Source organism: Capra hircus (assembly GCF_001704415.2).
Source record: "Capra hircus breed San Clemente chromosome X unlocalized genomic scaffold, ASM170441v1, whole genome shotgun sequence".
Classification (NCBI taxonomy): Eukaryota; Metazoa; Chordata; class Mammalia; order Artiodactyla; family Bovidae; genus Capra; species Capra hircus.
In genome coordinates, this window is record NW_017189516.1 from 34,178,221 (window position 1) to 34,193,121 (window position 14,901).

At 35.9% G+C, this 14,901-nt stretch overlaps 1 protein-coding gene across 1 annotated transcript in view; it reads left to right on the plus strand.

Moving 5' to 3' along the window:
- Positions 1 to 14,901, plus strand: part of CFAP47 (cilia and flagella associated protein 47) — a 388,870-nt gene that overhangs the window by 51,991 nt on the left and 321,978 nt on the right. The window contains exon 7 of the mRNA XM_018043692.1: positions 8,532 to 8,691. Coding sequence (XP_017899181.1) covers positions 8,532 to 8,691 — 160 coding nt within the window. The remainder of the gene's footprint in view (positions 1 to 8,531; positions 8,692 to 14,901) is intronic.

The following is a 14,901-nucleotide window of genomic DNA, read 5'->3' on the forward strand; positions in this document are numbered from 1 at the left end:
TTTCAATATCAATAGCCTTGGGAAAGCTGATTAAAATTTTATATTACTTTATTTGTATTTATTTTGTATTTCTATTTTTATTATTTCTATTATTTATTATGTATTTATTTTGTGACACTGCATGGCATGTGGGATCTTAGTTCCCCAACCAGGGATCAAACCCTTGCCTCCTGCATTGGAAGCACAGAGTCTTAACTACTGAACCACCAGGAAGTCCCCACAAATCTCTGTTCTTTTAGAAGGTTAAACCTAGCATTAACTTTGGCACATGTAAGCAGAATAGGTGCCCTACTGGATAGTATAATGTAAGAAATGCCACATACAGAAAGGAATAATTTCTATAATTATCTGTCATCAACGTGATTTGAAATTTTCTGATCAGAGGCTTACCTTTTGTATATTTAAATTTTTCCCAGCTTCACTAAGGTATGATTGACAAATGTTGTATATATTTAAGGTAAACAATGTGATGAATAAATACAATGTATACTGTGAAATGATTCTTCCAGTCAGGTTAACCTGTTCAGCACATCACATAGTTTATCTTTTGGTGTGTGTGGTGAGAACACTAAAGATCTGTCTTAGCAGATTTCAACTGTACAATGCATTATTAGCAACTGTAGGTTCTATGCTATACATTTGATCTCTAGAATCTATTTATCTTATTAATATAGCTGAAAATTTGTACCCTTTAACCAATATTCCCTATTTCCTCTAACCCCTAGCCCATGGCAACCATTGTTCTACTCTCTGCTTCTGTGAATTCAACCTTTTTAGATTCTGTATTTAAGTGACATCATGCAAAATTTATTTTTCTGTATCTGGCTTATTTTACTTAGTGTAATCTCCTCAGGCTTCATCTGTGTTGTCCCAAATGGCAAGAGTTCCATCTTTTTTATGGCTCAATATTAGTTCACTGTGTATATATACCACATTTTCTTTATTCATCTGTAGGCAGACACTTGGGCTATTTCCATATCTTGGCTATAATGACTAATGCTATAATAACATGGGGGTGCAGATACATCTTTGAGATACTAATTTCATTTCCTTTAGATATATGCCTATAAGTAGGATTGCTGGATCATATGGTAATTCAATTTTAGTTTTTTGAGGAAACTTCATCAAGTTTTCCGTAATGTCTATACCAAATTTTAAATCCCACCAGCAGTGTTAAGTGGTTTTCTTTATTCCACATTCATGCTAACACTTATTTTTTGAGTTTGTGATAGTAACAATCCTAACAGATATGAGGTGATATCCCATAGTGATTTTGATTTGCATTTCCCTGATGAATAGTGATATTGAGAACTTTTCATATACTTGTTGGCCATTTGTATGTCTTCTTTGGAAAAAATATCTCTTGAGGTCCTCTGCCCATTTTTAATAGGGTTATTTGTGGGTTTTCTTGCTATTGAGTTCTGTGAGTTCCTTATATATTTTAGATAACATCCCCCATTAGATACATGATTTGAAAATATTTTCTCCCTGTCCAAAGGTCACCTTTTCATTTGGTTGATTTCTTTTCCTTTGCTGTGCAGAAATGTTTTAGTGTGATATAGTCCTGTTGCTTATTTTTGCTCTTGATTCCAGTGCTTTTGCTGTCATATTTGAAAAGTCTTTTTCATGCTATTTTAAATAGGATTGTTTTCTTAATCTCTTTTTCAAATAGTTCGTTGTTAGTGTATAGTAACACAACTCATTTTTGTATATTGATTTTATATCCTGCAACTTTCCTGAATTCACTTATTATGTAAAGTTTTTTTTTCTGGAATCATTCTACAAATAAAATCAAAGATAATGATCTTAGAGGAAAAGCTTTTAGTCTTTCAATGTTGAATATATTAGCTGTGGACTTTTCATATGTGGCCTTTTTTATGTTGAAGTAATTTTCTTCTGTTCCTAAATTGTTGAGTATTTTTATAATAAAGTGGTGTTAAATTTTTTCAGTTTTTTTCTTGCATATCTTGAGATGATCATGTGTTTTTTTATCCTTCATTCTGTTAAAGTGGTTTATCATATTAATTTTCTTATGTGGAACTTTCTTCACATCCTATAGTTAAATCCTGTTTATACATGGTGTATGATCCTATTACCATGCCACTGAATTCCATTTGATAGCATTTGTTGAGGATTTTTGCATCTATATTCATCAGGGATGTTTGCCAGTAGTTTTCTTTTCTTGTAGTGTCTTTTTCAGGCTTTGACATCAGGATAAATTAAGTTTGGAAGTATTTGGAAGAATTCCCTCATCTTTAATATTTCGGAAGAGTTTGAGATGGGTTGACATTAATTCCTCTTTACATATTTGGTAGAATTCACCATCTGTTCCTGGGCGTTTCTTTGTTGGGAGGATTTTGACTACTGACTCAATGTTCTTAATATTCATATGTTCAGATTTTCTGTTTATTCATGATTTTGTCTTGGTAAATCCTTTTTTTCTGGGGGATTATCTGTCTCTTCTTGGTCATACAGATTTTATGTATAATTGTTTATAGCAGTCTCTTCTGGTCATTTCTATTTCTGGGGCATCAATTGTAGTGTGTCCTTGTTCATATATGATTTTATACATTTCAGTCATGTTTTTTCTTAATGTAGCTAATTTTGTTATTTTCAAAAAACTCTGACTCAGTTGATTTTTTTTCTATTTTTTTCTTTTGTCTCTTTAATTTCTGCTCTACTCTTTATTTCCTTCTTTCTGCTAACTTCAGGTTGGGTTTTTCTTCATTTCCTTGTTTCTTGAGAAATAGAATTAGATTGTTTGACTTCTTTCTTTTTAATGTAGGCGTTTATCAGTATAAATTTCCATCTTAGTAGTACTTTTGCTGCATTCCATAAGCAATGTTGTATTTTCATTTTGTCTCAAGATATTTTATAACATCTTCTTGGTTCATTGGTTCAAGATTTCACTGCTTTTTTAAAATTTAAATTTAATTGTTTAATTTCCATGTATTTGTGTATTTTCCAGTTTTCCATCTGCTATTGATATCTAGTTTCATTCCACTATGGAGGGAAAAGACAACTGGTAAAACTTCAATCTTCTTAAATGTGTTCAGACTTGATTTGTGACCTAACATGAAGTCTGTCTTTGAGAATGTTCCATGTGTACCTGAGAGGAATATGAATGCTGTTGCTATTGAGTCAAATGTTCTGTATGTATTCGTTAGAATAATTTGTCTGTAGTGTTGCTCCTTGCTCCTGTCTTTTATCTTATTGATCTTCTGTCTAGGTTTTCATTCCATTCAGTATTCCATTATTGAAAATGGGGTATTGAAATCTCCTATTATCATTCTATTGCTGTCTATTCCTCCCTTAAGTTCTGTCAATCTTTGGTCTATATATTTAGATACTCTATTGATGGGCGTATATATAGCTATAATATGTATAATTGTTTTTTGTTCTGGCAAGCTGATTTGATATAAAATCCTTCTTTGTCTTCTTGACAGTTTTTTATTATGTCTACTTTGCCTCAAAGAAGGAAGGCTAGGCATGCTCTTTTGTTTACCATTTTCATGGAATATTCTTTCTTCCCTTTAACTTTCAGCCTATGTGTATCTTTAAACCCAAATTTAGTCTCTTGTAGTCAGCACATACTTGGATCTTGTTTTTTTATCCTATCAGCCACTGTCTCTTTTGAAGAGAGTTTAATTTATTAATATTTAAAGTAGTTAGTGATAAGGAAGAACTTACCATTTTGTTTTTTTCAGTATGTCTTATCGCTCTTTTGTGCATCTTTTCTTATCTTGCTCTCTTCCTTTGTGTTGTATTGCTTTTTTTAATAGTGATATGCTTTGGTTCTTTTCTCATTTTCTCTTGGGTATCTTCTATAGGTGTTTTCTTTGTGGTTACCATGGGACTTACATAAAGCATCTTATAAGTTTAACAATCCATTTTAAGCTGATAACAACTTCAGTTGCATACAAAATCTCTACACTTCTTTAGTGATGTACAGGTTACACGTTTTATATTGAGTTTCTTTTAAATTTTTTAAAAATTGTTTTTTAACTTTTATGGCACAACTAAGTGATTTATGTACCACTGTTACAATATTTAGTTTTGTGTATTTTCTTTATATTTATTTTTGCTAGTGAACTTTATAGTTTCAAATGCTTTTGTGTTGCTATTTACCCTTTTCATTTCAACTTAAAGGACTCCCTTTAGCATGTCTTGTAAAGCAGATCTAGTGGCAATTAATGCCCTCAGCTTTTCTTTGTCAGGGAAAGTATCTATTTCATTTCTGAAGGACTTTTTTTTGCTAGTGTTTTTGGTTGGCAGTTTGTTTTTCACCACTTTAAATATATCATTCCTCTCACTTCAGGCTTGCATGGTTTCTGCTGAGAAATCTGTAGAAGTCTTACAATAATTCCCCTGTATGTAATAAGGTTTTGTTTTCTCTTGCTGTTTTCCAATTCTATTTTTGTCTGTAACTGTTGACATTTTAATTATGTGTCTCATTGTGGAGTTCTTTGATTTCGTCCTATTTAGAGCCTTTTGTACTTCATTAATCTGATGTTCATTTTCTTCTCCAGATTTGGGAAGTTTGTGACCATTATTTCTAAAAATAAGCTTTCTGCTTCTATTTCTCTCTATTCCTTCTGAGACTCATAATGTGTATATTAGTCCTCTTGATATTGTTGTGTAAGTCCCTTAGATTTTCTTCACTCTGCTTCATTTACTTTTCTTTTTGCTCCTCTTCACATGACTTTTCTTTCAGTTCTCTCATTATTTCTGCTGGATCAAATTGACCTCAACCCTTAGTAAATTTTTCAGTTCAGTTTCTGCATTCCTCAGCTCCAAAATTTGTTGGGTCTTTTTAATATTTTCTGTCTTTTTGTTGAAATTCTCTTTTTGTTCATGCATTGTTTTCCTGATGTTGTTGAACATCTTCATGACAATTATTTTGAATAATGTGCCAAGTAATTTCTATACCTCCACTTCTTTATGGTACATTTCTGGAGATCTATTTTCTTTCTTTAACAGCGTATTTTTTGTTTGTTGTTTCTTCATTTCCTTTTTAACTTTGTGTTGGTATCGACACATTTGGAAAAATAGCTGCCTCTCCCATTCTTTACAAACTGGCTTAATGCAGGGAAAGATTTTTACCAATCAGTGCAACTGGAGACTTTGGGAGCCTTTCAAATCTTTTCTGTTGAATATGTCTTTCTTAGCTCAGTTGGTAAAGAATCCACCTGCAATGTAGGAGACCCTGGTTCAATTCTTGGGTCAGGAATATCTGCTAAAACAGGAATAGGCTACCCACTCCAGTATTCTTGGGCTTCCCCTGTGGCTCAGCTGGTAAACAATCTGCCATCAGTGTGGGAGACCTGGGTTCGATCCCTGGGTTGGGAAGATCCCCTGGAGAAGGGATCAGTTACCCATTCCAGTATTCTGGCCTGAAGAATTCTATGGACTGTGTAGTCCACAGACTTGCAGAATTGGCCCCGACTGAGTGACTTTCAATTTCACATGTCTTTCTGAACTTGTGTATGAAGATTACTAATTAGAGGGGCTTGCCAGTTTCTTTTTTCAGAAGTTTGTAATCTCTTGCTCCCTCTCGTGTCTGTCTTCTGTACTATGAGCATTCTGAAGCAGCAGCACATTACCCAGATTTTTTTTTTTCCAGCAGCCTCTAGACATGTAGTTTGTCAGGTTCTCTCAGTTCCATGAGACAAGCAAGACAAAAAGCAGAACCTTAAGCAGCCCACTAAAAAGCTAGAAATTTGAGTACATGTTCCACTCTCCTTTTTCTGCACTTAGGGAGAGCCTTCTGAGTTATATCAGCTTCTGTCTGCCATACCAAAGGACTTCTGCAGCATCAGTACCCTGCCCAGTACTTTTGTGTTCTCAGAAACTACCATGCATCTAGTGTGTGTGAGGTCTCATCAGTACTTCAAGATAGGCAAGACAGAAGTCAGTCCCCCAGCAGCTCCATACTCCCAATATCCAAATGTTGGGTATCTAGTCTACTCTTCTCTTTTCCTTACCTGGGAGAAGTGGGACCTGAGAATCTCTTCCTAATCCTGTGGTACTGTGCTCAGGAGGGAGAGACTGTGGTGAGAGCCTGCCACGAATTTTCCTAATAGCTTCAGAGTAGCTGACTTTACACTCATCTGGAGGGCAGGTGCTCTTAACTGGTTTCAGAATTTCTCACAGTGGAATTTGGTCTGCGTCTTTTTGGATCATTTGTCTCCATGGAACTGATCTGGGGCTTTCTATTCTGCCATCTTGCTGACATCACCCTTCTGCATAGACTGTTTTATACATTTCTTATTTGTTGGATCGTGCATCATTGTCTAGCATTGGTAATAAAATGTTTTAAAACAGTAACAATCATATTGATCAATATGTTAATATTAATTAGTCCTTATCAGGTACTTTCCATATGCCAGGAAAGATAATAATCTTTATGGGGATTATCAGTTTAATAGAATGAAAATGGAGGTTCCAAAAGACTAAGTTGCCTGAAGTCATGCTCTCACATACAGCTAGGATTTCAGTCTAGGTCATCTCTGTCCATAATCCACTCTCTCATACCACCTGCTGTAAAACTCAATACACATTTACTGAAAGGATCCCTGAGTCCCAACCTGAATCTCCCATGTCCTCTTTGATGTTTCACTGTTGGATCTATTCTAAGAAAGTGTTCTTTACCTTCTGCCTGCATCTCTACTGTCAATTTGGATTTTCAATTTCTTACAGCCTCCCATGTAGTCAGTCTCCCTCCTGCTTTCCTCTACCAAGAAGTTCCTCAACTTCTTTCACAGTCTTCATCTCAAATGTCATCTACATTGACTTCAACATGGTAACTTGAATCTTAAATGTCACTCAGTTCATTTCAGATCATAGCAGCTCATCTCCAGGCCCAAGAATTTTTAATGAACCTATAAAGTACTTACATCTCACTTAGCAAGTAGAAAACTGAAGAGAAGTAAACAAATATCACATTAGAATAATAGTAAAAAAAAGACTTTATGATAGCTATTGTGGTCAGGCATTTTAGATACTGAGTTATTAGAGATCAAATTGCCTACATCTGCTGGATAATGGAAAAAGCAAGAGAGTTCCAGAAAAATATCTATTTCTGCTTTATTGACTATGCCAAAGCCTTTGACTGTGTGGATCACAATAAACTGTGGAAAATTCTGAAAGAGATGGGAATACCAGACCACCTGACCTGCCTCTTGAGAAACCTGTATGCAGGTCAGGAAGCAACAGTTAGAACTGGACATGGAATAAGAGACTGGTTCCAAATAGGAAAAGGAGTATGTCAAGGCTGTATATTGTCACCCTGCTTACTTAACTTCTATGCAGAGTACATCATGAGAAACGCTGGGCTGGAAGAAGCACAAGCTGGAATCAAGATTGCCAGGAGAAATATCAATCACCTCAGATATGCAGATGACACCACCCTTATGGCAGAAAGTGAAGAGGAACTAAAAAGCCTCTTGATGAGAGTGAAAGAGGAGAGTGAAAATGTTGGCTTAAAGCTCAACATTCAGACAACTAAGATCATGGCATCTGGTCCCATCACTTCATGGGAAATAGACGGGGAAAGAGTGGAAACAGTGTCAGACTTTATTTTTGGGGGCTCCAGAATCACTGCAGATGGTGAATGCAGCCATGAAATTAAAAGACGCTTACTCCTTGGAAGGAAAGTTATGACCAACCTAGACAGCATATTCAAAAGCAGAGACATTACTTTGCCAACAAAGGTCTGTCTAGTCAAGGCTATGGTTTTTCCAGTGGTCATGTATGGATGTGAGAATTGGACTGTGAGGAAAGCTGAGCGCTGAAGAGTTGATGCTTTTGAATTGTCGTGTTGGAGAAGACTCTTGAGAGTCCCTTGGACTGCAAGGAGATCCAACCAGTCCATTCTGAAGGAGACCAGTCCTGGGTGTTCATTGGAAGGACTGATGCTGAGGCTGAAACTCCAGTACTTTGGCCACCTCATGCGACGAGTTGACTCATTGGAAAAGTCCCTGATGCTGGGAGGGATTGGGGGCAGGAGGAGAAGGGGACGACAGAGGATGAAATGGCTGGATGGCATCAGTTTGAGTCGATGGACATGAGTTTGAGTAAACTCCAGGAGTTGGTGATGGATGGGGAGGCCTGGCATGCTGCGATTCATGGGGTCGCAAAGAGTTGGACATGACTGAGCAACTGAACCAAACTGAACTATTTACAAATAATTGAATTTTCATTTGGGACATTGAGTTATTCCAGTTTTTATAGTAATAGCATTGTATTCTTTGTACACTATAGAAATAAGTTATGATTTTAAAAATCTTTAAAATTCCATTTTTGTCATCCTGGAGAGAATGACACTCCAGTTATTTTTTAAATGCCCATTCACTGTTATTCTGTAAGCATTCCATAAAGTTAAAAGTATAAGACTCATGGCTGCATAGCACCATTAATGTTTAAGTGTAGTCCTATGCAGTGGGATATAAGCCAAGCCCTATCCCCAGTTTTCATACAGAGAACAGGGTAATGATAAAGTTTTAAATGTTGATAATATATTTTTGTTCCAGATATCCTGAGTCATACATGGCATTCTTCCTACCTAGCAGTGATCCTGAATTTTTTGTAAAACCTCAGATTGGAGAACTTCTTCCTAAAGGAACTCTCATCACTGTGGGTTTTATACCCACGATGTACAGCAGGAAATACAAAGCAACATTAGCAATACAGGTGAGTTCTAGAAAGGTAATAGTCAAGGATATTTGATGTCACAAAAGTCATTAAATGACCTCTGGAAAAACGTTTCATTCAATGATCAAAGGTAAAGAACAGCAACATTATCTTGCAAAAGTCAACATATTTCAACTGTTTTACTATTTTAATTTCCCTTTAGTCAAAAAAGAAATTTTAAATATGAAATATACCCCAAATGTTGTTATCATCAATGGAAATAGGAAATCATTTCTTTTCCACACTAAGGAATTGTGGAAGAGATAAATAATGACTGGAAAGTGATTTGTATAGACATATTATTTCCTATAATAACCTATTCAAAGGCTTTGGGTTTCCCAAGTAGCTCAGAGGTAAAAATCTGCCTACAATGCAGGAGATGCAAAAGTTGCAGGTTAAATCCCTGGGTTGGGAAGATCCCTGGTATAGGAAATGGCAACCTGCTCCAGTATTCTTGCCTGGAAAATTCCCTGGACAAAGAAGCCTGTCAGGCTACAGTCCGTGGAGTTGCAAAGAATCGGACACAACTGAACACAACACCTCTTTATTCAAAGACTTTAGGTGATTTCCAATAGAGATTTTGAAACCTTTGATTTCAAAGGATAAAGGATAAGGTGTTAGGAAGATGTTACAGTCTAAAATGAAGAAAATTAAACAGAAAATAAAATTTATTTTGAATTGAAACAAAATAGTGTGAAATTGGCCATTAATATAAAATAATGTTAAAGTGATCATTTTGTTAAAAGTTAAGGTAAATAGAACTCTGAAAATTTATTCAGTAAGTAGAATTTCTCCATAAAATTCCCCACATCTGTCCTACTATTAACTTTTGGCTAAAGGTAACATTCAAGTTATTTTGGAAAAGATTGCTATTACCACTGTCTTTTCTCAGTAGCACAGGCACAAGGGAATTGTAGTCATATTTCGAGACACAACCACTGATGCCAAAGTGACTACTAGACTTCTGAATCAGACACTAATTAGGCAGCCCCACTGGCAGAAAAATGTGTTGTTACTGTTTTAATGAATAGAGAAAAATATTGAATATTGCTTGAGAAAAGCATTTATTTTTCATCTTTTTGAGACCCCTTTCAGCCCAGGTAATAAAAATATAAAGCATATGAAGCCTTGCTGCACATAACTATTTCCTGAGTTAATATTTTATTACAATTATTATGTTAATGTGCTTACTTCTTAAAATGATATTTTAAAGATAGATTTATGAATAAAATTATATTCAGTTTATAACATATGGTGGATATTTCTAAAATTAACTATTAATACTTAGGAAGTTTTACCAACAAAATTCTGTTTCTGATTTCCCTGTGCAGACTTGACAATTAAATCACTAGCAGCAGAACTGAAGGGTTTCTGTGAAATAATAAGTTTATATGGGATCAACTGAGAATATAACATTTTGATTAAGTGTGAAGTAGTATAGTTTGATAAAGTGTATATGGGGAAAATTGAGAAGTCACTATTTTGATTTAAAAAATCACTGTTGATCCTATTTCTATTATGGAGAATTTAAAATATGTGCCAAAATGGAGAGAATACTTACTCTCTGTGCACTCATCATCCCACATGAATTCTTATCAACTCAAGGCCAGTCCTGTTTCAAGTATGTTTCTACCCCCTTCCTCACTTCCCATATTATTTTGAAGAAAATCCAAGACTTCCTATTACTTACAAATATTCTCTATCAATCTCTAAAAGATAAAAATCTTAACAATGACACCATTATCATATCTAAAACTTAATAAAAATTCCTTAATACCATGCATACTAAATATCCATTTGAAAGTGAAAATCACTCAGTCATGTCTGGCTCTTTGCGATCCCATGGACTATGCAATCTATGGAATTCTCCAGGCCAGAATACTGGAGTGGGTAGCCTTTCCCTTCTCCAGGGGATCTTTCCAATCCAGGAATCGAAGCAGAGTCTCCCACACTGCAAGCAGATTCTTTAGCAGCTGAGCCACAAGGGAAGCCCAAAAATACTGGAGTGGGTAACCTATCCCTTTTCCAGCAGATCTGCCCAACCCAGGAATCAAACCAGGGTCTCTTGCATTGCAGGTGGATTATTTACCAACTGAGCATCCTGTATCCTGTATCGAACCTAGACTGGCGATTCATTTCTTACATGATATTATACATGTTTCAATGCCATTCTCCCAAATCATCCCACCCTCTCCCTCTCCCACAGAGTCCAAAAGACTGTTCTATATATCTGTGTCTCTTTTGCTGTCTCGCATACAGGGTTATCGTTGCCATCTTTCTAAATTCCATACGTTAGTATCCTGTACTGGTGTTTTTCTTTCTGGCTTACTTCACTCTGTATAATCGGCTCCAGTTTCATCCACCTCATTAGAATTGATTCAAATGTTTTCTTTTTAATGGCTGAGTAATACTGCATTGTGTATATGCACCACAGCTTTTTTATCCATTCGTCTGCTGATGGACATCTAGGTTGTTTGCATGTCCTGGCTATTATAAACAGTGCTGCGATGAACATTGGGGTACATGTGTCTCTTTCAATTCTGGTTTCCTCAGTGTGTATGCCCAGCAGTGGGATTGCTGGGTCATAAGGCAGTTCTATTTCCAGTTTTTAAAGAAATCTCCACACTGTTCTCCATAGTGGCTGTATTAGTTTGCATTCCCACCAACAGTGTAAGAGGGTTCTCTTTTCTCCACACCCTCTCCAGCATTTATTGCTTGTAGACTTTCGGATCGCAGCCATTCTGACTGGCGTGAAATGGTACCTCATTGTGGTTTTGATTTTCATTTCTCTGATAATGAGTGACGTTGAGCATCTTTTCATGTGTTTGTTAGCCATATGTATGTCTTCTTTGGAGAAATGTCTATTTAGTTCTTTTGCCCATTTTTTGATTGGGTCATTTAATTTTCTGGAATTGAGCTGCAGGAGTTGCTTGTATATTTTTGAGATTAGTTGTTTGTCAGTTGCTTCATTTGCTATTATTTTCTCCCATTCCGAAGGCTGTCTTTTCACCTTGCTTATAGTTTCCTTTGTTGTGCAGAAGCTTTTAATTTTAATTAGGTTCCATTTGTTTATTTTTGCTTTTATTTCCAGAATTCTGGGAGGTGGATCATAGAGGATCCTGCTGTGATTTATGTCAGAGAGTGTTTTGCCTATGTTCTCCTCTAGGAGTTTTATAGTTTCTGGTCTTACGTTTAGATCTTTAATCCATTTTGAGTTTATTTTTGTGTATGGTGTTAGAAAGTGTTCTAGTTTCATTCTTTTACAAGTGGTTGACCAGTTTTCCCGGCACCATTTGTTGAAGAGATTCTCTTTAATCCATTGTATATTGGCTTTTTATGTCCAGTATAATGCCCTTGGTGTTCATAAATTTTATTACATATATCAAATCAATGATTTTGAAATCATGGTTCAAACAATGTCTGACTCCAAAACCCTACTCTTAATGATAACAACATGATGTCTCACATGATAAATGTGAAGAATTTTAGAAGTTAATTCACTGTCTAAGTGAAAATTATTATTTGCTTTATCATCTTTTTAAAACTGTTTTAAACATTAAGTCAGTTAATACATGTAACATATGAAACATATAATTTTCATTGTCTCTAATTGGAAATTAAATGTATTTTTAAGAACAGTTTAGTTAAATATTACCCTATACAAACTTCAACAACCACGTTAGCAAGCTTCATAAATTCCCTTTCAATTAAACCATATTTAGAGTGAGTAAAAAATGTCTTTTCTCCACTATTATACAGAGCATATAACACTAGCTTTGAGAGACTTAAGTTAACTTAATCAGAGTGTTACAAAAAGCACTGTAACTCAAACAGAGTGGACAGTCCATTCAGCTTCCATGGTGGACATGATGAGTCTTAAATAGTTTATACAAACTTGTGAGAACTCTCAGAATTACCCAAGATAAAACATATAAGGATTGTATAAAAGAAATGTTTATATGTAGAAAGGCCTAGGCATAGGCATAAATTATATATATTAGTTTTAAGGGAATTGGCCATTATCATGAAATTGTGGGAAATGGTATTATATGCATGTATCTTGGTTTGTATTTTCTCATAAGCAGATCCTAAAATAAGGATTCAAGTACATGTAGCATATTTACCATGTGATCACAGGAAACAGATGTAGAGAAGCCAGGATATGAGACACAGAAGGAATAGAAATCAATAAAGGGTGGGTTTACCAAGGCAGTTAGCAGAGAGGGCCCCTGGCATTTAACACCATGGGAGTTCTCTGGGAAATCATGTGGAACCCATACCTTAGAATATTCACACTTGAGGGGGCCAGGAAGTTTGGAATGTTTATATACCACCTGCCACTGTTCAATCATTGATTGAGGAATGTTCCCAAGGATTGTTAACTCCCTGACAGCAGAGAAGCCTTCTGAAGTTTCTAAAAAACTTCAAAGAGGTGAAGATACTGGCAACTGAAAGTTGTACAGCAATGAAATGGAAACCTCTGAGGGATGTAGGTGGGTACAGAGCACATCTGCTAACATTGTTTCCATTCATGAGAATGTACCCTTTAAAACACAGCTTTGAGAATTTATTCCATGAGGTCATTGGCTTTGGTTGATTGCTTTTCAAACTAGATAACCATTATTTAAAAGTGGAAATTTCATATGTTTAAAAATACTTGTTTTTTAAAATTCATTTAAACATAATTGAGTATAATTGTCAATCTGGCATTCTTATGTAAGAGCACAGTGATTCTTTGACATATTAGTGACATGAAGGTATTCATTTACTTTCATATTATTTTCACTGCCCTTGTGCTCAGTCATGTCCAACTCTTTATGACCCCATGTACTTTAGCCCTCCAGGTTCCTCTGTCCATGGAATTATCCAGGTAAGAATATTCTAGTGGGTTGCCATTTCCTTCTCCAGGGGATCTTCCCAACCCTGGAATCAAGTCCGAGTCACCTGCATTGACAGGCGGATTCTTTACCAACTATGACTCTTGGGGAAACCTAGGTAGAGGAATACCTTATCTATCTTATATATAGTAGTGTGTATATGTCAATCCCAATCTCCCAATTTATCCCTCCTTCCTGCCTTACCCCCTGGTAACCATAAGTTCATTCTGCACATTTGTCACTCTGTTTTCTAAAGTTCAGTTTTACCATTTTTTAGATTTCTACATATAAGCAATATCATATATTTGTCTTTCCCTTTCTGACTCACTTCACTAAGTATGGTAGTCTATAGCTGCATCCAGGTTGCTGCGGGTGGCATTATTTCATTCCCTTTAATGCTAATCTTCCATTGTATATATGTACCATGTCTTCTTTATCTATTCATCTATTGATGGACATTTAGGTTGCTTCCATGTTCTGACTATTGTAAATAGTGCTGAAATTAATGTTGGAATGCACGTATCTTTTCAAATTATGGTGTTTTTTGTGCATATGCCCAGGAATGAGATTGCTGGATCATATGTTAGCTCTTCTATTAGTTTTTTAAGAAACCTCCACACTGTTCTCCACAGTGGATGTACCTATTTACATTTCCACCAACAGTATAGAAGTGTTCCCTTGCCTCCACACCCTCTCCAGTATTTATGTTTGTAGATATTTTGACAGTGGCCATCCTGACCAGTGTATAGGCTTCCCAGGTGGTGCTCGTGGTAAAGAACCTGCCTGCCAATGCAGGAGATGTAAGAGACCAGGGTTCAATCCCTGGTCTCGGAAAGATCCCCTGGAGGAGGAAATGGCAGCCCACTCCAGTGTTCCTGTCTGGGAAATTCAGTGGACAGAGGAACCTGGCAGGCCATAGTCCATGGGGCCACAAAGTGTCAGACACAACAGAAGACTTAGCATTCTGATCAGTGTAAGGTGATACCTCACTGTAGTTTTGATTTGCCTTTCTCTAATTATTAGCAATGTTGAGCATCTTTTCATGTGCTTTTTTCTTCTTTGGAGAAATGGCTATTTAGATCTTCTGCATATTTTTTGATTGGGTTGTTTGGTTTTTGATAATGAGCTGCATGAGCTGTTTGTGTATTTTGGAGATTAATCCCTTGTAGATTGCTTAGTTTGTAAATATTTTCTCCCATTCTGTGGGTTGTCTTTTCATTTTGTTTACAGTTTCTTTTGCTGGGCAAAAGCTTGTAAATTTGATTAGGCCCCATTTGTTTATTTTTGTTTTTATTTTCATTACTCTAGGAGGTAGATCAAAAAAGATCTTGTT